Source organism: Blennius ocellaris, assembly GCF_963422515.1.
Source record: "Blennius ocellaris genome assembly, chromosome: 20".
In the NCBI taxonomy this organism is placed as follows: Eukaryota; Metazoa; Chordata; class Actinopteri; order Blenniiformes; family Blenniidae; genus Blennius; species Blennius ocellaris.
In genome coordinates, this window is record NC_137669.1 from 11,674,039 (window position 1) to 11,697,871 (window position 23,833).

At 42.3% G+C, this 23,833-nt stretch overlaps 3 protein-coding genes across 5 annotated transcripts in view; all 3 read left to right on the forward strand.

Annotated features, from left to right (window-relative positions):
- Nucleotides 1–11,673, forward strand: part of cdk6 (cyclin dependent kinase 6) — a 32,956-nt gene extending 21,283 nt beyond the window's left edge. The window contains exons 5-8 of the mRNA XM_080516315.1: nucleotides 3,248–3,357; nucleotides 9,301–9,351; nucleotides 10,109–10,244; nucleotides 10,490–11,673. Coding sequence (XP_080372441.1) covers nucleotides 3,248–3,357; nucleotides 9,301–9,351; nucleotides 10,109–10,244; nucleotides 10,490–10,642 — 450 coding nt within the window. The 3' untranslated portion in view covers nucleotides 10,643–11,673. The remainder of the gene's footprint in view (nucleotides 1–3,247; nucleotides 3,358–9,300; nucleotides 9,352–10,108; nucleotides 10,245–10,489) is intronic.
- Nucleotides 11,674–14,616: 2,943 nt separating this feature from the next.
- On the forward strand, nucleotides 14,617–20,615 carry fam133b (family with sequence similarity 133 member B). Its single transcript, XM_080516366.1, has 11 exons — nucleotides 14,617–14,749; nucleotides 17,287–17,384; nucleotides 17,632–17,710; nucleotides 17,911–18,030; nucleotides 18,117–18,149; nucleotides 18,332–18,403; nucleotides 18,481–18,579; nucleotides 18,673–18,711; nucleotides 18,823–18,912; nucleotides 19,745–19,795; nucleotides 19,879–20,615. The coding sequence occupies exons 1-11, from the start codon at nucleotides 14,726–14,728 to the stop codon at nucleotides 19,972–19,974; spliced, it is 801 nt and encodes a 266-aa protein (XP_080372492.1). The 5' UTR covers nucleotides 14,617–14,725; the 3' UTR covers nucleotides 19,975–20,615.
- A 1,078-nt stretch (nucleotides 20,616–21,693) lies between these two features.
- LOC308144936 (progranulin-like) lies at nucleotides 21,694–23,696 on the forward strand. Of its 3 annotated transcripts, none has more exons than XM_080516224.1 (6): nucleotides 21,694–21,726; nucleotides 21,960–22,109; nucleotides 22,238–22,540; nucleotides 22,658–22,834; nucleotides 23,008–23,145; nucleotides 23,257–23,696. In XM_080516224.1, exons 2-6 carry the CDS (start codon nucleotides 21,960–21,962, stop codon nucleotides 23,383–23,385), a joined length of 897 nt encoding a protein of 298 aa, XP_080372350.1. In that variant the 5' UTR covers nucleotides 21,694–21,726; the 3' UTR covers nucleotides 23,386–23,696. The 3 variants fall into 3 exon arrangements, with proteins under 3 accessions (XP_080372350.1, XP_080372352.1, XP_080372351.1); XM_080516226.1 differs by having other exon boundaries at nucleotides 23,008–23,159; nucleotides 23,257–23,382; XM_080516225.1 differs by lacking the exon at nucleotides 21,694–21,726 and adding an exon at nucleotides 21,782–21,845.
- The last annotated feature ends 137 nt before the right edge of the window (nucleotides 23,697–23,833 follow it).

A 23,833-nucleotide genomic window follows, 5' to 3' on the forward strand; every position in this document is an offset into this window, starting at 1 on the left:
ATTACAATCTTGGAATGTCCTTTTAATACATGTTGCTATAATCATTTCTGTGAAAACAGCCATTAGCTTGTGTGTTTAGGCCGTCGCCGTGAGGATGGTAATCTAGAGATATTTAGGAGAACAGACTGATGCATTTTATAGAGTGTGTGAAACTGCGTGTGTCTCATATTCCATTCATGGATATTACAGGCTCTCCAAAAGTGTAAGCGCTGGCTTTACTGTGTTTCAGGCATATGTGTTTTACAGACTTCGAAGCTTGGAGAAAGAGGGAATTTATAGAGAAGGAACACGAGTTTTTGGAAGCAATTGAAGGCAGAGGTTGGAAAAAAAAAAAAGGGAGAGGCAGAGGTGACGGTAGACTTGGTAAATAAATCAAGTACCCCACAGCTGTGAATCACACAGATGTTTTGAGATGATTGGAATATAATTAAAATACGTTATGGCTTTCCCTATTGTTGCAGCCACACATTTCAATTAAAGTTCTGTTTTTTTTTTTATCAAACAATTGGACACTGGGTTGAGTGTTGCATACGGGTTGCAAGAACATGGTTAGTTGGTCTCTTTATGATATCCACTGAAGGAGAAATATTAAAGAAAAGAAAAGAAACTTATTAAAATTGCACACATATTCTTCTCTGCGCCAATAAAATGAGAAGCCACCTTGCCAGAGCTACAAAAACACTACAGTGCGAACCCTCGGAGTGTAATTTCAGATAGAAATAAAACCCTGATGCATACACCCTGCAGTACATGCGTGTGGCAAATGCATGTGTGCGTTATGTATATGCCTTCATCTGCAGTTGTGGCTGGGTTTTCGAATAACTGTGTTGCAGTGAGGCGGATATACCCCAAGCTCGAGGTCTGTGGTTCTTCCTAGAAGGCTGCGCGTGTGCATGCGTGTGTGGGTGTGTGTGTGTGTGTACGTGCATGTGCATTTTTCTATACTGGTGAGGACCTAAACACTTCCATACTGACGCATTGGGACTCGTGTCACTGTGGATACAAAAACACGGCTCCCCATTCGGGAAAGTTAATTGATTTTTAGGCTGACACACGTGTTAGAGTCAGGTTTAGTGTTTGTCTGCGTGTGTTTGTGTGTGTTGATGTGTTGCTTCTGCATCTGGAAAAGTTGGATGTTTATTTTTCAGTCATGCATCCATACGTGTTTTTAAAACACCAAAAATAGTTATTTGTTTGATGGCTGCTGGACGTCTTATAGGACATTATGTTCAGCTGCAGCGCACTTAAAATAAAGTCAGGAATGCTTTCAAAATCCCCACCAAAACAAATTGTATTTTTGAATTTTCCCGTGTGGTATACGAAACTGCATGTTGTCCAGATATCTCGGCAGCTGTTGAACTTCCATTCATAATTTTCTTTTGAGGTTTCACTGTTCTCAAATCTTCTGTGGCCTAAAACAGTCAGTCTGTTCCATCTCGGCTTTAATGTCTCACTTCTGGTGACATGGCTCGCCCACTCTCACCCGGCAAGCCTCAGCTTCCGCTCTGCTTCAACTGAAGCAGGAAGCCGAGATGAGAAACTATCACACATCTGCAAAATGCAGCTCCCGGCTCTAATAATAGCGTCATTCAGTTTACAAAAAGGACAAAAAGACGAGACCCAACTTTTTATTCCTCTTTTATCAGTGTCTATTGACTCCTTATTTAAGCTTTGGCAGGCATTTGGTCGGTCAAGATTCCCTCTCGGGCTAGAATAATGAACCAAGTCCATTTTGCTTGAAGTTTCTATGTCAGGGGTTTGTGGCTTGTAAAAGTAACATAGCAGCAAATTGCAGTACGAGCGAAGACACTACCCATTTTCCTTTTTCGCATTGAGCTTGTTTTTTTTGCCCACAACAATTTAACTGGGAGAAATTAGATTAATGTAATGATCAGATCTGACTTATTTACCTGAAAAGCAATGATTGAAAAATCCAGGTTTACAAGTTGCAGTGGCTTAAGAGTTTATTTTAGAGTACGTAAAAGTTGAAATTGCATACATTTTTTTGTATATACATCTGACCTTGTGTTGTTGAATGTGATGCCTTCAGCCTGAGTGCTAGCTATGTTGAGGGTTTTCATTTGATTTAACACTGGAGTATCGGGGATAAATCGGCAGGTGACAATCAGATTTTTCATAAAACGACTCCTGCTGGAACCCCTAATGCAAAGTTTTAACATCGACCTCACACTGTAAGATGTTTCATTCTGGAGCAGGAGTAGTGGGTCTACAGGGAATCTGCTGCAACGGATAAAAAAAACACAAATCGTCTTTTCTCGGCTGCCTTTAAACTTCGGACTAGCTGAGCTTTTGCAGTTTTGTGGGAACGGTGACCTACAAGCTGTGTGAGTCAAATTGCATGAATGGCTCTGCGTGTGTCATACTGAAATACATCAGACCATGGCGCTGACTGCCTGCTGACTCAATCAGTGAATAAGCATTCTTTGATAGGCTTTCGGTGGTTTTCGTCCGGTGACTGCCTCGGTAAGTACCTGACCACTGAAACGTCAGGTATCGGTTTTCTCCGACGGAAAGCAAACACCGGCTGAGCTAATCCATTTCACACTTTTCTATTTTTGCTTACAAACATGTTCACCTTGGCCCCTGATAAGCACTGATCAGCGCCTGCAGAGGGAACTGCAGCCAGAAGCAGCTGGAAAAATGTGGAGTGTAGGAAAGCACCTGGAACCAGTCCACTCTGTTACCAGGGGTCACTGAGTTTTGTCTGGAGGCTTTCCCTACTGTAGCTGTTAACAATGCTGCTGCTTTCCTGCAGGCCACGGCGACACACACACACACACACACACACACACTCGGAGGTCCCTGTGGAGTTACAGCGACAAATTTGGAAAGCATGCTTAATGTGAAGTGGCACAAAATGGCTGCTGCTGTACCGCAGGTGGGAGCAGGGTGTTTTTTTTTTTCATAAGACACAGTAATGTCTTTAGATGTTTGGTATCAGTTGAAGTCACCCTGTTATCACTTCATGTGCTCGGTACTTGCCAGACCGGTAAAATGAAACACAGTGTTCATTATTGCGAACTTCACCAACTCATCGCTGTAGTTTTTGGTGAAGTCTTTGGAAAGACTGTGTAACAAAAGTCCCACCGGTGTGGGATCACAGAGAACGCGTCCTTCCAGATATGATTTCATGCCTTGCACAAGCCCAAGATGGAAACTTGAACCCGGTTGTGATGGTGTCTGTGCATGTCGGATGGTGACGTTCTGCTGCGCGCATGTGTTGCAGGTGGTGACGCTGTGGTACAGAGCGCCTGAAGTGCTGCTCCAGTCCAGTTACGCGACGCCAGTGGACCTGTGGAGCGTGGGCTGCATCTTCGCCGAGATGTTCAGGAGAAGGTGAGGTCCAACATCAGCGTCATCTCCCAGAACTCAAAACGTTGTGCATTTCGTTTTTGTGTTTTTTTCATTGATCCAGTGCATGATGACGGGGGGGTGCCATCGTAGGGCCAACACACACACACTATCCTCCCAGTGAGGGTGGAAGCAAAAGCAGTAACCTTACTGTGAAACAACATTGTTATCTGCTGCTCTGCCGTACCACCCATTGAACGTGTACATAATTCTTAATTTTGACTTTTAAATCGAGTAAACAAATGTTTAAGTCGAACAAAACAAGCAGATTGTCTCTAAAAGTCACAGTCCCACATGTTATCCATATCAAATCTTGAAAGCATCTTCAGATCTTCCATTTCCACCGTGAAACATGCTTAACTAACAATACAGCCATACCGATATCAGGAATGTGGTTGTATTGGAAGTACAAAATATATTGCATATTCTTGTTGTTTTATTTTCTCAAAAGGTTACGAATGAATGATACTTGGAGTTACTTACCAAGCTGCCACTTGTGAGACAGTCGATGTTGACCATAATGAGCAGTACAGGAGCAGTTTTAAGCCATAGTTTGAAACGATATGCCGATTGTTTTACAGCAATTGATTATGATCAGCGACCTAGAGGGATGTAAAGAATGTATACTGTACACACGCTCCCACCCTTGTGACTTTAGGTCTCCTCTTGTAGCCATAATCTCTTCACACCATCGGTTATCTCAGCCGTGAGGTCAACTTTCACCTTTTGCATCAGTATTAATACAAAGTTGCTCTTAATGTGAAAACATGTCTCAACTGGTGTCCAAAGACTTATATGTGGGCTATCAGACCTTAAAAGATTACTCTAGAATTTGTCCTTTTCTCTATTACGTTTCTTAATGTTCGTCTTTTCACAAAATGGCACCTGTCAGATGTGCTATGAGCGGAGCGCAATCACATTTCAGTTGCCTTATCAAACCACTACAGTAGCACAGGCAGCCTGCTGTGGTTGCTGTATGCGAGTCAAGATTCTGCTTCTTGGTAAAGGTAGACGACAGTTTGTGGTCTAACGAACTTTACATGCTGGAGAGCTGATCTAATAATGGACCACTTTTTAAAAAAAAAAAAAAAAGAAGCTGGAAGTGGAAGAGAGAAAAAGTCACGAGTGTATAGCTTGATATGAAAATCATTTGAATGTGACAGAGAGCTACGGGTAACCGTTATGGAAATGTCTCGACAATAAACTGAGGTCTTGCCAGCCTATAATTATGTGCACCATCGCAGATAAGAACAGTCTGTCTGAGGTAGGGCTGAGTGCCAGGAGGAGCAGCCCAGCTTCCTTCCCCAACCGTCTTCACCAGCACGCACCGCCGCACATCCACCCCCGCTCATTGCACATGGTGGGAACACTCGGGCTCTCGTGGCGCATTCCGGGCGAAAGGCGAGCAAAGGAATGAACGTGGATGCTTCACATTAGTGATTCCACTGATATCCTGCGTGATCCCAGTGCGAGTAAAAGAAGTGGCGCCAATACTTTGTAGGAAATCACAATATGAGACGTAACCTTCAGCTTATGTGAATAAAGGTTTTTTCTTTCAAATGTTAAGTCATAGATTAGGATGAGTAGTATTCTTTCCTATGCCATAGTCTAACTTTGAATTCTGATGAAGTATCGATGGCATGAGAATAAAATGTGACACGATGCCCACAGGAAGCCCCCTCGTCCTTTTTTTTCTTTCTTTCTTTCTTCCTTAATCAATGTCTTCTGCCTGTATCGCACTCCTGGACTAAAAACTAAAACCGAGATCATCATGTGTGCATGTTTCTCAGTAAATAGTTGTTAATCAGCACTGTCTGGTACATTGTTCTCTATATTCATTTCCTCTGGATCTTATGGCATTAAGGCCAGGTTGCCAGTGGCCGCTATGAAGTCGTCAGCACCACGAGCTTGTTTGTATCCAGATCTTTTTGAGTGTTCCCACTTCGTCACACGCTGGTACAAAAGGAAGCTTTGGAAATGTATATGCACTCCAGAAATACTTGCAACTGCTCTATATAGTGTATAAGTTGTTTGCAGTTGAAAATTGCCACCACAACAATCCAACTTGGAATTGAACTTGCACTTAAACCATCACGCAACTTTATTTCGGGAGTTGTTTTCCAAAAGAAATACATAACAGCAGTTTTTTTTAATGTTTTGTTCCCATGTTAAAAAGAAAGTGTTACAGTGGGAACTGGAGTAGAATGTAAACTTTTCTCTCAGATTGTTATTGCATGTTCTAAGTCATGTGAAACTGGTGACGCATGACAATTGACATAGTGCTGACAAAGTTTGTACTTCACACAACAATATTGGTCTGAAAGACACACAAACTGCAGATATATCACCAGTTCTGCCATCAGTGTTGCAGCATGAATCAAAATAAAATGCATTTAACATATCTATATGTCTGTAGATTTGGCTTTTTATGATGGGCTGAGATTCATCTTATTTGATAGTAAACAAAATGTCACTCATTTACTTCTTTCACATATTATATTTGTAATTTGAGCTTTTCATTCTGACCTTCAAGTAACTGCAGTTATGCTCAAATTTTTTTCACACGTTCAATAAACCAAATGTCACTTTATTAACAAAATGTAGATTGAGTGCAAATTCCCCGACAATGAAAATAGTTGGAAAGTACAATGTTTTTGGAGAAGTGGAAATATTTTTCACATGTTCATTTTCTTTACTTTTTTTTTAGCGTTGCATCACATGGTCACTTCTTTACATGGAAGATATTCATAGTCATGTCTGCTCATAAATTTAGATGTGCTTCCTGATCTCTGGGCATGTGGGAATTCAACCTGTGATCTTAAAACAAATATATATATATATATATATACACACACACATACGTGTGTGTTCATCTGGCACCCGTCCAACTTTGCCTTAATGTGCAATGTGAGGCAGAGTTTTTTGATGTGGCCATGAACCAATCACATAATCTCTCCCTCTTTTCCTCTGTATAGGTGATTAAAGATGGCTTTTTAAAAGGCCACCTGTCAGAGATTAAAGGGCACCTGGGAGAAAACAACACTACTGAATGGAGGAAAGTGTATAACATGCATGGATGAGCTTGATGCTGTTGAGTTTAAGATTAAGAATCATTTACATCCTGGGAATCAGGCTCTCCTGCAGAAAGCCTTTTATAACAGCGTGTGTTTATTGTAACGTTCTTAGATCAAATGAGTATATATAGCCTTAGAAATACTGTCTCTATAGTTAGAATGTTGAGCAAAGGTGTAAAAATACACCAAAAGTTGATTCTTAAAAAAAAAAAAAACATATATATATATATATATATCTAATGCAAGCTTGCAGTTTGTTGCAGGCTACATAGAAACTAAATGTAGCTGCTCCAGACATGTTATCTTTCTTCTTTGGAATGTCGAGCAGGTCACCACCACACAGTTCAACTGTGGAACATTTTCACACAAGCAGTCAGACTGGTATGAGGGTGCACTGCCAACACAAAAACATAAATAACATGTTAAATCCATCCGAGAAGCTCCAGGGCTGAAACTGGGGTAGCATTATCCCCGAATTCTACTTTTCAGCATTTTCTCACTTTGAATAGACCGTCTGTCATGTTGAATGTACGTTGCAGTCTCATGTCAGAGCCCCCCCCCCCCCCCCCCCCCCCCACGTCACCTCAAACTGCAGGTCAGAAAAGCACAGAGTCCCAGCATGAGAACATTTCCTTTATGACTCATGAAACTTCAAAGGCTTGCAGCCCCCAGCTCCCTCTTCTTCACTTTCATAATCTGACATGCCGTTATCAAACAGCCTTTTGAACGACTGTGGACTGTAACGAGAGTCGCTGTTGTCAATGGAATTCAAGCAAATATTGTACAAGTCTGCATCTGCATGGCTGGGATAGTGCCGGGGTGAGTCACGGCCTGTGTGAAAAGGCAGAGAGCGTCGTCTTGTTGACATTCCTCCAATCGAAGAAGTTGAACGCTGGTGTGTGCGTTTAATGGCCCTTGGAGAGGCTCCACATCCGTGTTGATTTTCTCACAGTTTGGAACTCGATTGATAAATCCGCCACGGCAGCGGCAAGTCCACGTGTGCTTCAAACGTTCGCAGGTACGGAGCATCCGAGCTTGCCCCCCCCCAACACCACTGGCCTTGCACACACATGGAGAAAAGCCACATGTTCAGTTTTCTCTCCATTTCCCACTCAGCCAAAATGAAGCGCTCGTGTGCACACGCACGCGCACACGCATTCCAGAGGTTGTCTCGGTGGAATGTGGGACAAAGTCGCGTTGGCTCCAAAGGAAGCGTGACTCAGCTGCCTATCCCAACTCAGTCTTTTCAGTGTCACCACTTGTGTGTGCACATGCAAGTCTCAGATTAGGAAACAATGTCGGTGCATGCGCGTTTGCCCGCACTGGTGTGCACTTGACTTGTCGGCCGTGTGTTCATGCCAGCGGCCGGGCCTGTATGAATCCAGCCACACCGCTCCAACCAACAAACCACTCTGGGTTTAAAAATGGTTCAAAGAATTATCAGCCCTACTTGTTTTAGCGTGATACATTTGCTGGAGGTGATTTTCTTTTTTCTTTTTTTTTTCCCCCTTCTATTGCAACAGTCAGAAACTGGTTTGGTCTGATCTTAAATGGCTTTCAGAGTTCACTGCAGTGTGTTTTCTTTTTTCTTCAACCCTGGAAAAACTGCCTCTGTGGTGTGGTTCTTTTAGAAGTCAGATGTCTAAAGCAGTGGTGCAAGAGTTCAAGAAGCTCACTGAAACATCTATTAGTTCAGGGAGAACTGAAACAAATTAATATCCTAATTCCACTTCCGAGTTGGAGCATGTGAGTTTTCTGACACTGGAGAAATGCACACAACTCCCCCGTGTGACTAATATCCCAGTGGCTGCGTCTGTAGGAAAGTGTGGGTGTTCAGCTATGCAGATCTTCCTGCAAGGGGGGAAAACACAGGGAGCACATGGTGACTCGCCAGTCTCTGTTGAGTTTCAGTTGAGTGGGGTTCGCCTCAAGTATATTCGCCTTTACACATGCATACAAGGACACAAATGCAACAGTGTCCTGCCTTACATTGACATCTGCTGGTGGCAAATCAATTCAAACGCATACATCCATATAGCACATTTGGAAAGAGAATATAATTCATTAGTAAAGCTGCAGTATTGTTCATGGGAGAGGACCGTGCTGTTTTTTTTTTTCCAACAGCACCTCCCCATTTCCATGCAGAGGAACCTTTATAACAGGAAAGTCCAGGTCCCATATGCCGCTTTTCTGTTGGAATAATCACACTTTTCTTTCACACGCCTTCCCCTCCCAGTTTCCTGCACACATTGACACTCACAGAGAGCAAAGTCAGACACACACACACACACACACACACACATGCACGCGCAGGATAAATGGGCTTTTTCTGTCCTGTGCGGTAACCAGCAGGCTTGTGCTCATGATGACTACTGGAATCTGTGCGGGTGCCAGGGCCGGCACGGCTGCCCACGGGCGCCCAAAGACGGCCCAAAAGCCACAGGAACCACCAGCGGCCCCGCCGCCGCTCCTCCCTCCTTTCATCCCTCGCTCCCAGTCTTGAGCGGCAGCACCGTTGCCGCGCCGCAGTCCCAGCTCCATGCGATGGAGCTGCGACTTCAAACGTTCACATCAGAGTCACACATTCCTCCTCGCCTTGGGCCAAAAGCTTATATATTTGGACTGTTTATCCACAGCGGGCCATGGGAAAGTGAACGTTAAACGTTAACGCTGACATCAAGAGCAGGTCGATGAGCGCAAAATGAAGCCCTTTTCCACCTTCATCTGAGATGTTTCTTCACATTTTCTTCGGCGTCGACATGGTTTTTTGTGGGACAGCATATTGGAAGAAAGAGATTAACATATGTTTAACATGAGCAGTCAGACTGATCTGTTTCCAATTTCTCTTTCCCAGGCCACTATTTCGAGGAAACTCAGATGTTGATCAGCTGGGGAAGATATTTGAGTAAGTAATCGAAATCGTTTCTTCCTGCCTCCTGGGCCCCCTTTTATCGTTAAAGAACAACAAATAAGTGAAGAAATTTTGAGACTGGACTCTATGCTGTGCAAGAAAATGAGTCCCGTCCTTTGAAAAGAATTAGGGAAACTCATGACAAATCCAACTGTTAGGACAGGTTGTCTGAAATGGGAGGTTAGCACCCCTGGCCATAACGTCAAGGATGCATTTGCACATTTTAGCCATGCATAAATAATATGTATCAATATAGTATTCATATTCAAAATGGCTGCATCAGACCAGCCCATGTGCCCTATACCTGCCATACTGAACGGTACGGAAACATTGAGAGGCGATTGGGCTGGAGCCAATCCCAGCTGACGACATGCAAAGACTGACATTTGACTGCATATGAACCACTTATTTTTTCTCGACACGTTTGAAAATTCATCACGTTGCTTTTCTTTTTGTCAGCAGTAGCAGCATCAACAGATAAACACGAACCAAATCCATTGAGAGCCATGCATATATAGTACACTTTTGCACTGGAGGTGTCCAAAAGGGAAATGGGTGTTTTTACATATCACAGGCCTCCAGCCCAGACTCTTTATTGAGGCACAGTGAAGAAACACAACTCTTGTCGGTGCTCGCCCGCATTACACAAGTCTAGTATAATTCTACCAAAGGTCAGAGAGGAGAGACGGGGATTGCTTCATCATCACCATTGCTGATGTTGAAGATACTGACGGCTGTTATCATTCCACAGTGTCGTTGGCGTACCTTCAGCAGAAGACTGGCCTCAGGAAGTGGCCCTACCGCAGAGTGCCTTCACCCCTCGGCCCCCGAAGCCAATAGAGGACCTGGTTCCAGACATGGACGAGCAGGGACGGGCCCTGTTAATGGTGGGTGGTGTGACCCTCTGAATGAGAAATTTGCTTTGAGAAACGCCGTACATATAGAAATTACTAACAAATAATTCTAATTAAAAGTAAGCCCTCTTTAATTTAATTTTACTGATCCGGCCCACCTGAGGATAGGTTTGGCAGTTTACAGCCCCGAACTCAAATGAGCTCGACACCCTCTGGATAAAGAACATGCCATTATTATATTTATCTAATTGTATTCTATCCTGTCCCTCCGTCTGCAGCAATTCCTCGCCTTCAACCCTTCCAGGAGAATATCGGCCTTCGCTGCATTGAGTCACCCCTACTTTCAAAGTGTGGACAGCCACAGCCGGAGTGTGTACGCAGCCCAGCCCATCCCCAGCAACAAGCCCACTATGGAGGAGAGGACTGCCTGACAGCACTCCTCCTCCACCCCCCCCCCCCCACACACATCATCCATCACAGTGTCTATACAGCAACAAAACAAAAATCACTCCCGGTATTTTCCACGAGTGACCATTTGTACAATGGGAAGTCAAAGTGCGTTCATTGAGTTTTTTTGCCACTGATCTCAACGGAGAAGATTTCCGTTCTAGACTGACGGCATATCGAAAGAATCCCATTTAAATTGAGACAGGAAAAAATTGTCAAATTAAAAAACAAAAAAAAGAAAATGTGTGCATTAGAAGAGCCTGACAACCAGGAGTCTGTGTGGAAAACCTGTTAGTATTGTAGTTTTAGTTCAGATTCATCAACTTCACTCAGACTTTGTTAAACTGTGACACTTGGCAAAACTCTTCTTTCTGCCTGATGTTTGAAAGCTTTTCTTCACAGTCGGATGCTCCCGAAAGCCACGAAAACAATCTTTAATTTGACATCATTCCATCAAGAAGCCCAAATTCATTCCGTCAGTTGTCTTGTATCTCTTTTTCAAATGTAAACGGACACTTTTCAACGATTACTTCGGTTTTCTGGATGATCAAAACTGCAGTTAAACACTTCGGTTCAGATCCAACGTTCGACTACAGCTGCGTCACGTTTCCGCTCCTCTGTGTCACAATTGTATTTATCAGTGTCAAAAAAACTTAACTACACTCTAAATCTGCTCTTGAATTGAAGAGCAGACCACGGGGAAATGATCGAGAGGGGACAGATTTTTTTTTTTTAGCCCGTGTAGGAAGCTCGACGGAATACACGGAGCGAGAGGAGGAGGATGGCGTGGAGAGCGAGGACACCGGCGCTCTCACCCCTTGAACCATGCACAAAAAGCTTGTCCTTCCACGAACTGATGGATTGTAAATGCTGCTTTTAGGATGTGAATTGTTGATAATTGACTTTGTGTAGCAATGCAAAGAGGCTCGCATCTCAAGACGGGCCACGTTGCGGGCGGACGGACTGCGGAGGCCACGGAGGTGAAGCCTCTTTATGACCAGTGTTTATCCTTGAAAGAGCCTCCTTGACTAGGGGGGGGAGGGGGAGGGGGAGGGGGAGGGGGGGCCCGGACCAGTGAGCGGACGGAGTGGACAAGTGTGGAGCTCGCCCTGCCTTCATGCTTTTCTGTGGATGAACAATAAGAAACACACCTGCAGACATTGCGTGCGTCCACGTAAAAGCACACGCATGCACTCGCCGAAACATTAGCAGGCGTCAGCAGCCAGCCACTCACTGCCATGTCGTTATCATTCCAGTTTGACCTATAATATTGCTGCCGCCTTGTGGACGTCCAGAGCAGCTGCAGACCAGTAGCGGGATTCTAATGGTCGCTGCAGGCTCGGAGCCACTGGCAGAGATCGACTGATCGGTGCTGAGACAATGATGAGATGTTAGAAATGTTCCTGCCACTTACTTGGTATTAAAGGTTTTGTTTTGGGTTTTTTTTTGTTGTTGTTGTTGTTTGGATGACATTTAGTCTGCCATCTTGGGCTTTTATCATTATGAAATCCAACTATTTTGTACTATCCAGAAGATACAGTAATGCACAGGCTTGCAATCGGTGGCAAAAGTCCCACTGGCACTATTCGAAATGAAAAACATTTGGCATAGTATGTGTCACCAATAGTCTGTATTTAAGTTTAATTTTATTGACAAGTTTTTATACGCTTGTTACTTGATTTTATTTTTTTTTAAATGCTGGGGCATAAATGATTCTTACACCTTTTCACACCAACTCTGATGATTATTGTATGGTTTGTGTAAGACTAGTTTTGACAGTGTGAGGAATGTATAAAGGATAGTACTAGGATGGTACTGTACAGTAACTTGCGCTAGCTGTAACGATAGAAGACCTGTGATGCGTGCGGCGAACGCGCGTAGACGTAGAGTAGCGAGGGTCGGTGGATTGTTGTATGGCGAGAGTATTTTGTCCTTTGAAAATGTTGGGTGGGCTCTGTGGGTGCTTTTTTTTTTTTTTTTTTATTTCATTGTACGTCGGATTCAGAGTGACTACAGATTCTACAGTAGTTTTGATAATGAAATAATGCACAATATTTTGTGTAGGTTTTTTTGTTGTGTTTTTGTTTTTAATCTTTATTTTACATTAATGTGCCGTTATATTCCGGTTCAGTTTTTACCAGCAAAGCTAAAGAAAGTTATGCAGAGTTGTATTTTTGTATGTAGTAGTTCTTGCAGAACAGTAACATTATAACACTGGTTTATGTTTTTTTTTCTTAACAGGTAGTGCAATTAGCACACACACACACACACACACCTACAGACACATTCTCCGACTTTCTCAGGTTCTTTATATGGACGTCCGAACCTCTCGGGCACCGTTTGCACATCTCCAGGCTACTTAAACAACCACATTACAACTCCTTCAGGTTTTCCTTCAAGCTGTTTCTCGATCATGTCAAAGATCCTAGTCTACTGTCATTTCTATTTATCAATATGTTACTGTAGTTATTACTGTCTAAAGATAACTGCCTGTATAAACTGTTCTTGCCTGCAGCTTTTAATTGCAAAATGGCAAACACGACAGAAATACTTTAGTTTAATGTCTGCTTCACTAAACACTGTGTGAATTTTTCAGTTCAAGACAAGTCTGATTCAAAAAGTGCATTCAATGCAATGAAAGCTACATATTAGGTATAGAGAGGTTTACAATGAAATGAATGACTTTTAGTCTCCTCACAGCCAATGCAATCACTGTATGCTTTTTGTATGATTTAACCAGTTTGTAATGCATTTCAATCTTATAGCAGCTGAAGTCCACTGTTGAACTTTACCGGTTTAAAAACCGGCACAGCTTGATCTGTCATATCACTCAAATTGGCATTATACTTATGTATCAATGCATTGGTGTCTTATTATTGTGTTGCACCAGCTGAATAAAAAGCAGCTTTTTATGATTGTTGTATTGGATTCTTTCATCGCGATCACACGTCCCAGTTTGTAAATTCATCTGTAGTTGCTGTAGTTGGATCTTCTCACAGATTTGTGTTTATATTTTACATCTCTGGTCGATTTTGGTCCTTTCGTAGCAGTTCTGTGTCTGTGGCTGGTTCGTGTCTCTGCAGTGTGTCAATATCTTAGGTTGTTCTTTGGGCTATTTACTAGTAGTAGTTTTGTACCGTTTGTAGTTGATTTAGTTTATCTTTGTAGATGTTTTGAACTGAACTTTTGAACATACATGATAACTAGGTGGGCTTGGGACAGTTTTTGTGAATTAAAGTAATGGCAATCAAAAGCACTTGAGTTGTCATGTTTACCAGAAATTTATTTTATGAACTATTTAGATGGTTTATGAGTGCTTGGGAAGGAAAATTGGAAGAATCAGTTGTATGGAAAAATATTTGACAAATGTCATCTTTTATATGACCCTTTTATTCAAATCCCACCTTGTTTAATATTTTTAAAGGATCCCACTCATGTTACACAATGTTAGTCTGATGTTATTCTGAATGTCCTTTAATGTTATTGCTTCTTTTTTTTAAACTGTTTTAATAGTTCATTGTATACAGTGACTGTGGGTGTCATGAAAGGCGTTGATAAATAAAATGGATTATCATTACTACTACAGGTTTTACAGAACCAAAACTACATAAACGTTTTATTGATTACATGACACTCAGTTTAGTTTTGCATTCATTCAGGTCTATCACGTCTGATATTGATCTTCGTTATTTGGACGTTGGTTCGGATAGATTATTTCTATCCTAGAAACAAGCTATCATTGACTAAACAGTGACCATTTAATTATTATATTTATCGGGAATAGGTAGCTGCAAGTTTTGTTTACGATTCGGCTGACCGTTGAATTGTCAAGTTTAATTTCTGAGTGCCACAAATCATTCGCATCTCCCATTACGTCTACGGTGTTTGTTATAGTCCGCCAGCAGGGGGCAGTAGAGCAAAGTCCAGAACGTGAACTTGCCGTCGAAGAACAGTTGAACGGCAGTAGACGGAGCGCCACTGGCTTTCTGTGGTGGCTAGCTGGATGCTAACAGCTACCACTCATGTTGTTCCTTTTCTCAAACGTGTATCCTATTTATTGACTCGACATGGGCAAGAGAGACAATCGAGTGGTGAGTTATGTCACGTTATTACGAACAAAGGGGTTAAGTTTAGCGCGCTGTCGACTAACTGCGATATACTTGATGAGCCAGTCGAGAGCTGTGATGCTAGGGCCTGCACGGTGCTCGGATGAAGATGGAAATAATCGATTCTTAAATGCAACGCAATTGATTCAGATGCATTTGCAAGCCACAGGTTCTTGTTGCGTGGTCTATCTAACGGTATAACAATGGAAATACACGAAGTAGTTACTGCGAGCTTCAGCTGATAGCATTGTGGATTGGCTGCATGTTGACGTTGCGCGTTGTTTTTCGGTGACATCAACCACTGTCGCTGCAGTTCTATCCATCTTAGAAACACGAGTTGATACGAATAATAAATTCCCTTCATTGGTAAGTGTGCATTTGAGTTTGCGTCATCCAGTGACATCGGGGCAATGCCGTTGTTTCATTACCTAATCCACTGACATCAGGCTGATGCTATAGAATTTAAACGCGATTACCTTCATGTTTTCAATAAGAACTAATTGCTAACATTTTAGGAGACACACACTATTGTCATCTTAGCCTCATATATTTCATTGCCCCGGGGGTACTCTGTAGAAAAATATTGGCCTGATCTGTTGTGCATCCTTGACTGACATAATATAATAATAGTCATAATATAAAAGTATACATAGTGGGCCGAGCCCACTGATATTTACCCTTTAGAGCATTAAAAAGACGTCTTTTTTTTTTTTTTTTTTTTTTTAGCTAATCGAAGTGGGGTTCTTCTACCCTTAACGTACCATAATCATGAGCAAATGCAATGGCTTCAACCATTTATTACTGAACCTATATCTATAATAAGCCAAAAATACAAAGACCCAAATATGAGTGCACTAATACATGTACAACATTCACAATATATATTTTTGTGCAAATCCAAGCCACGTAGTTCTAAATTATATAAAGAATAAGCACATTTTCTTTTTGTAACTTTAAATAATTCATATGTGTTTTGCATTCAAATGGAACACAGCTGCCTCTCAAACTCTATTTCACCTGGTAAGCATTGTACATAGAAAAATATAGTCGTCTAATTGTCCGCATTCATTTTATTTTTGTGAAATATGACATGCCAGGTATTAGTCGTAGTTGTGATGGAGACTGGTTGTATTTCTTCAAATTCAGCTTCAACAACAGAACGAAAAGAATAGAACACTTGTGTTTTTCTGTATTAACATTCACTGGCTGAGTTTAACTAAAAACGAAGAAGAAGAAATTTCACGCATCTTCTAATACTCAAAATATAGCTTTGTCTTTCATTCATTGTGCCGACAAAAATATCCAATCAACTCCATGTGCAGCTGCTAACTCTATAACTAAATATTAACATGTCCCACTGTACTCACGCGAAACTATCAACCTATAACCGGGACATTAACACACACCATCAAGGCAATCCAGGCTATATTAATCTCCAAAATCAGATCAACGACTGTCCATATGGGAACTACGGTGTCCTGGGAAGGACACACGGCTGGAAATGCTTGGTTCAACAGAGCAATATTGGGACAGCACCATCTAGCGGTGTTCTTCAGTTACTCCCTTACGTTCACGTTAAAAGACGAAGGATGGAGTTTACTGTTGTATCAGGGAGAGCTGATTTTGTTTTCTTGTGTGAGCTCAAGCTTTAGAAGACTCCCCCTCATAAGAAATACGTGCGTTTGAGCTATTTCATTTAATTGGTGGATGACTCTTCATCTTCATACTCAACCTTGACGGGTCAAGATCATAATAGTTTATAACCTAACTGCACTTTTGAGATGCTCAAATGGTACTCATAAACCTTTTTTTTTAATAGCTATATTATACTTATTTAAAGTGTCCTTCTTCTGTATAGATATAAAATTCTGTTTTGTAACAAAATAATATAACTCTGTTAACAAAGGCACACATTCTATCACGCAAAAAGGTTTGGCTACTTTGAGGAATATAAAATGTATTTTCAGTTACTTCACACTTTTGTGTTTGACATAATTCCACGTATTTTCATTTATACTATTCATGCCTTCAGTAAGAATCGACAATGTAACTCGTCAAGTAAATAAAGAACAAACAATGAATGAAAGGTGTGTCCAACCTTTGACTGATGGTGTGTGTTTATATCATTTCAATAAAATAAAAAGGTTATTTTTTTGCCTCACTTCCTCTTAAAAGCTGCAGTTTGACATTATGTGAGCAGATTAGAGTCAATGATGTCTTCTTTTTTTTTCGGATGTGACATATCTGACCTTTGCTTAGTAGTTGAGCCACGTACGAAGCCGTATCCCGGGGATGACCTGTATTCTTTCATTCATTGATTTGATTTCTAATTTATTAGTGATTCCGTCTGAAGTATTACCACTTCAATATGCTGAAAACCCCAGTTTTGCCTCTTTAGATTGTGTCTGACATTCACCAGAGTTTCCTAACTTTTCTGTGTTGAAAAACAAAACAAATAGTCAACAAATGATACGGGATCTATTTGAAAGAATGTTTATTTTCTTGTGCTGCGGTTGTTTCAGGCTTACATCAACCCTATTGCTGCTGCTCGTGCCAGAGGGCCGGTACAGAACTCTGGACCCACCATACAGGATTATCTCAGCAGACCTCGGCCAACATGGTGAGCACAGGCCAGCTGTCTTTGCTGCGTTGCTACTTTTGAGCGCTCGTACAAAGAATTAGCTCCTTCTAAGTAAAACTGGCTTGTTTAAAAAAAAAAAAAAAAAAACAATCAGTCTCACACAAAGGAGGAACTTTTCATTAATAAATAGCTGCTTCGTTTGCATTATCCAGGGTGCAGATCGCATGTGTTTTGCAACTTTTTTTTTTTTTTTAAAAACAGAATTTTGAAATTGTCTCTGCAACAGGGAGGAACTCAAGGAGCAGTTGGAAAAGAAGAAGAAAGGTTCTCGGTCCCTGGCTGACTTTGAAGACAAAATGAATGAAGTATGTGTCTGTTGCACACAGTTTTTACCCCTGGAAAGATCCAGAAGTGTGTTTTTGAGGTTTTGGCGAACAATTAAGATGAATAAACAACATATTACACGTGGAGATAATTTATTTTTAGCATTACGAAGATGACTGTTATAAACCCAACACACTGGTGTATTCAGAGCTGGTTGCATCTGTCTGTCGTTCTTCTTCAGAAATGGAGGAAAGTTCTCGCCAAAAACAGGGAAAAGTTGCTCGGTGCCGGCGAGAAGGAAAAAGAAAAAGACAAAAAAGTGACGGACAAAGAAAAAGAGGAGAAGAAAGAGAAAAAAGAGGTGCGTGAATGCCGATTTCAATGTGTGACGCTTCGACTTTTCATCGTCGGGCCTGCGCTCACGATGGTTTCTCTGTTGACGTTTAGAAAAAGAAGAAAGAAAAGAAGAAATCGAACAGGGTGAGGAGAGACCTCCAGCTTCTTCCCCGGAAGAGAGAGAGACACACACACACACACACACACACACACACACACACACACACACACACTCTCTGATTGTGACGTGTTGCATGAATTTCTCTTGGAATCAAGCGAATATTCTCAAGTCTCATGAACCCTGCTTTCATTGTGTTTTGGTCAAGCTTTCTTCATCTTCCTCTTCTTCATCGAGTTCTGATTCCTCCAGCAGCTCCTCGTCTGAGTCTGAACATGAGGTGAGTTTTTTCATCGCGCGCACGCAGGAGCGTCGGGAGTCCGGTTTTGAGTCCCATTTTCGCCTTTATGTGTTCAGGAAGAAAAGAAGAGCGTGAAGAAGAAACGGAAGAAAAAGAAGTCCTCTGCCCGCAGAGCATCCGACCCCTCAGAGGACGAGTCGGATGGAGAGACCAAGGTTTGTATTTTCAGACTGATGTTTGCCTTCATCGCGCCGCCATTGACGTGGGCGGGAATGGAAAACGTGTTCTTTGTTTTCTCTCGCAAACAGAAAAGGAAACGAATCAAGGAGGAAGGCGACAAAGAAAAGGTGATTTAACTGAACTGTGGCTGATAGCAAAGATTTGGAGTGAGATTAGATATGTGAGGAGACGTGTGGTGTTTTTTGTTTTTGTTTTTCATTCTTTTGGTTGTGAATCAGGACGAAAGGGCCCGTCGAAAGAAGAGGAAGGCGGACAGAAGTCATAAAGACTCGACCTCAGAGTCGTCTGCAGACACGGAGGGGGAAGAGGTACTTCTAAATTGTGGCGGGACGTTTTGATTGTGTGGTCGGCTACAGTTGCTAATGAGACTTCCCCTTTGATCTTTTACTGTTCCTCTGTTTTGTTGGGAACCTGCTGACTTTTTTTTTTAATCTGCAACGCGCTGCAGACAAGGAAATAACGTTCACACTTACCGAATGCAGGGTTTCACTTTTTCTTTTTTCTTTTTTCCCCATGTCTGAAAACAAAAGTGTAAATCTGGTAAATGTATGTCACTTATAGGTCTTTACCTCTGATTCAGCGATTTCATATTGGCAAATATAATCACATGTCACACGGGGAGGGGAACGCTTGACTCGTCTGTTTGGGAGTCACTTGTCGACAAGTGACTCCCAATTCCACCACTCCCAATTCCCCTGGGAATTTGAAGTTTCAGTTAACATAACGGATTTAGATTGTTTGGAAGAAGCCAGAAAAAGCTGTCGGGCGCAATTTTTAATCACTGAACCCGCTGCTCCAAAATGATCCGGGTCATGTTCAGGTCTGAAGTGATGAAGCCTTAAATACATTGAATGAAGCTTTCAAAGATGAAATCAGTCGCAACGTTAAATAAGTTGTATTAAAGGGTTCATTTACCTGAAATTTGAACTTGAGTTCAACTTAATTTTTTTTTAGAAGCACAAGTTAGAGACTGGTTTTAAAGAATGACCAGAGAATTAACAAATCGCTGTTGCAGCCACTTGTGGGAAACTCCAACATTGTGAAACGCTCAACTTTTTTTTTTTAGGCGCGAGCGTAGATTTTTTAAAGTTTTATCCCTCTTAACGTGGTTCCACTGTGACTCCTTTTCCGCTCCCACAGGCCGACGCCAAGAAGAAAAAGAGAAGTAGCGAGGAGAAAGAGAAATTCACAGTGAGAAATTAAATTTCCTTCTTGCACCATTAACGACACACAAGCAGCGTGGACTGTCCTGATTCCTGTGTTTGTCGTCTCAGGACAAGTCCAAGAAGAAGAGGAAAAAGAAGCACAAAAAACACGGCCGGAAAAAGAAAAAGAAGGCCGCCTCTCAGTCGGACTCGGAGCTCAACTAGCGGCCGAAGGTTTCCTCTCGATCTCCCCGACAGTTCACGTTGTAGAGTCACTCTTTCTGCCTTTCGACTACCAAAAACTTTTCCCCCATCCGAGGTTCGGTTGTTGTACGGAGGCCCTCAGTCGTCCCGCTGAGGCTCCGTGTTTGGACTGAGAGAGAGAGAGAGAGAGAGAGACGCTCCGTCTCCCCGTGGTGGAAACTACCGCTACATAATTTTTTTTTGTCGATTTTTATCACCATGCGTTTTGTGGGTTAATAGTCTTAAATTCACTCTGGGCTCCTGAGCCGCGGTAAACCCCACCACCACCACCACCACCTTGAAGATTTGGGTGTGCGTGATTCACTGCCACCATCGGTATGCTGGCCTTGTAACAGCTGCTTCCTCTGCTTCATACCAGTCTTCTTGCTTCGCTTCACCAGGCTGTGACGCTGGCGCCTGTGATTCTGCATGTAGACTTGATAACCTGATGTCTCACCAGCCTCATATTGAAGTTGGAACTGAAATCTGAGCGACGCAGTCGATGTTAATACAAACGGACGATTGTCTTTTTTTTCTTTTTTTTTTGGTTTAGACGACTTGTTAACACTGCAATGTATAAATAAACAATGGGGATTCGTTAATAAAGTATTGTTTTAGCCTTTGCCGTGTTTGTCTGTCGCAAACTCGTCACCGCCACAATATTAAACATGATTATAAACCCAGTTCAGAGCTACTTTTAAACCTAAAGCAAGACCTGCAGTACTTATGAGTGAAAGAGGAGCGTCTATCCTTCTTTACCTTCTTTATTTAGAACATTGTTGTATGGCAGTGATCACACAGTTACAGCTACATTTATAGCCTTTTTAGAGTTTTATAAAAGTGACTTGATAAGAAGGTCAGGGTTTGAACTCCAAGGTTGATGTGATAGTTTTGAAGCATTGTTTTGAATGTGTTAAACTAATTTTACTAAAAAAAAATGTATGCAATGTTTTCCACTGACACAATCACCTGAGCACACAACAATTTAAAACAGACAGCAGGTCTGAGTTTGGCTTTACGGTTCCCAACGTCCTCGAATGCTTCATGTGGTCCTCCACTGATACTCAAGCAGCAACCAATCAAATATGAATGGGGGGTTGTGATTTATTCTTTTTTTAACTTGTGAATTGTTGGGAACTTTAGTTTCACGAGTCTCATCTTGTACATGAGAAGTATTTGCAGTACTTTGAGAAAAGCAGAGTAAAAGATCTCTAATTCAATGGGAGAGGACTCCAGGGTGGAAACTGAAGAATATCACTGCACCGCGATCCCGGCCACAGTCGAGTCGTTTTAAATATGACATCTATGCATAAGTCTAAAAACACATAGTGCTCTTATATTCATTTTGGGAAATAAGGATTTAGACCTGAATGAGACTTTAGCGTCAGGTCTTGTGACTGATGTAGGGCAAGACTATCAAAGTTTAGTAAAAGCTTGTGAAATGTTTGATCTTGAGATACTGATCATGTGTTTGTTTATAGGCTTGTACAATCATTACCCAGAGGTCTGCCAGGTGCACTCAGTGGAGTTCAGGTAACATTAAAGATAACATGTTTGAACCAATCTGACAGTCACGAGACTGCGTGGGTGATGAAGTTTCCTTCTGCTTTTTTTTTTTTTTTAAGGTTTCAGTGGGTGTGTCTCCTTCAGCCCTATAAAGCCATTTGTGTTGGGTTATTCACTTTTCAGGAAGTGTGAGACGTACTGTAAAGGAGGAAGCTTCACTTGCAGAAGGTAAGCAGGAAAACCCCCAATGAATCTCTTCAGTTCAGTCTCGAAGTAACTTCTACCCGGGTCCACTGAGTAGACGCAACGGGAAGGTATTTTCTCTTTTCAGAGGGACGGTTTTGCAGGTGAAATGAAACTGAGAGTTTCCAGAGCAAAGGCTTCATATTCAGGCCTGGGAATCTGCTCTAACACTGTTGACTCTCTCACTCTCGCTCTCTCTCTCTCTCTCCCTCCTCCAGATGTTGAAGATGTCTTTGGGGTTGTTAGTTGGGGTGCTTGCCTGGGGGACGGCTTTTTCTTCCATCGTATGCCCCGATGGCCAGGTGTGCTCCGACGACTCCACCTGCTGCAAGACTGCACAAGGATACGGCTGCTGTCCATACCCACAGGTGACTCGTGCTCACACGCTGCCTCGCGGCGACGGTGTTCACAACTGATCCCATGTTTTAGGAACATTCAAAGGTGTGAAGATTTAAAAAAATAAAATAAAAAATCCTTCTCTCTTGTGTATCCGTAGGCTGTGTGCTGCTCTGACCTGCTCCACTGCTGCCCCTCTGGATATCGCTGCAACCTGGTCAGTGACATGTGTGAGAAAAAGGACCAGCCGTGGTTGAACATCCCCATGGTGGAGAAAGAGGCTGCGGAGGAGCAAAGCACCCTGGATCTCTCCCTGACTCCCTTCCAGGAGATGGAGGTCAACGTGGTCCCGGAGCAAAAAGGAGTCTCGATCGTCCACTGTGACAACTTTTACGCCTGTCCTGATGGCACCACTTGCTGCAGACACCCTAAAGGTGGCTGGACCTGTTGTCCCTTCTCTCCTGTGAGTCCCCCCCCCCCCTCCCCCTGCACTATAGTGTCATGTGACACTACTGTAACAAGAACCATGACTGAAAGATTAATGTTGTAGTGATTGATGCCGATAACGTGTGTCTTGTAGGCAAAATGTTGCACGGATGGCTTCCACTGCTGCCCGTATGGCTACGACTGTGACTGGACTTACCAACACTGTGTGAGGCAAAGCCTGATGTATGCTTTCACGCCCAAACGACTTGCATCCTCCTCCATGCTTGCCTTTCCCATCTCAGCTTCCAAGGAGGAAAGCAGCAGGCACAAGGTAGGGAAGACCATAATAGTTGAGTCTTTTTTTTTTTTTTAAAGTAGAGTAGGATCACCTCGATGGATGTGCAGCCGTACAAATAGCATTTTCAGTGTTCTTAAAATACATTCGATAACTCTGTATTCAGTGAAGAGTGAGTGAATACTGATTTATTTCTTCCTGCTTTACAGACCCCAATGGCCTCTCTGACAGAAGCTGTGGGCAGCGGAGTTGGAGTCATTCGCTGTGACTCCAGCTTTTACTGCCCCCAGGGTCAAACCTGCTGCAAGGGAGTCTTGGGACAATGGAGCTGCTGCCCCTACCCTCTGGTATGAATCCCCCAGTAGGTATTTCACGCTTCACTTTCAGACCCTGTCGGTATAGCTGTTCGATAAAGTGATACATAATTGATCAGTGCCGTCTTCTTGCGTTGATTTCAGGGCCAGTGTTGTTCAGACGGTCGTCACTGCTGCGAGTTCGGGTACAACTGCGACCCCTCCTCCTTGTCATGCAGAAAATGGTGGTCTCAGATCCCCTCTGGAGAGCAGCAGCAAGCAGAGACAGACTAAATAAAAGCTGTTAAAGGGACCAAGGTTTTTTTTAATCAGGTTGATCTACAGGCCAGATAAAATCAAAGCTTCTTTTTTTGTTGCCCTTCTGAAGAACAATAGGATAGATGGTAGTGAGTAATATCACCAGGTTTCAATACTTGAATCAAATAAATGCTTATTTTAATGAAAATGAATCTTTACTGACGTAATCTTTACTTCACAGCTTTTGGCCATTTTGATTCTTTTTTTTTTCAAGTGGTTGAAGATGTTTTAGAAGTTGGAGTTGTAACCGTGTCTGACCATTTATTAAAACAACTTTATTTCCTTTTTTCGGCTGTTTTCTAATTATTTTAGTAATCTGTATGTCTTTTAACTTTTTTGTTGTTGCATTTTTAGCCAGTTCAGCAACTTTAGCCAGTTTAGCATTTTGTGCCACTTTTTTGTTTGTTTTTATTAGTCCTTTTTT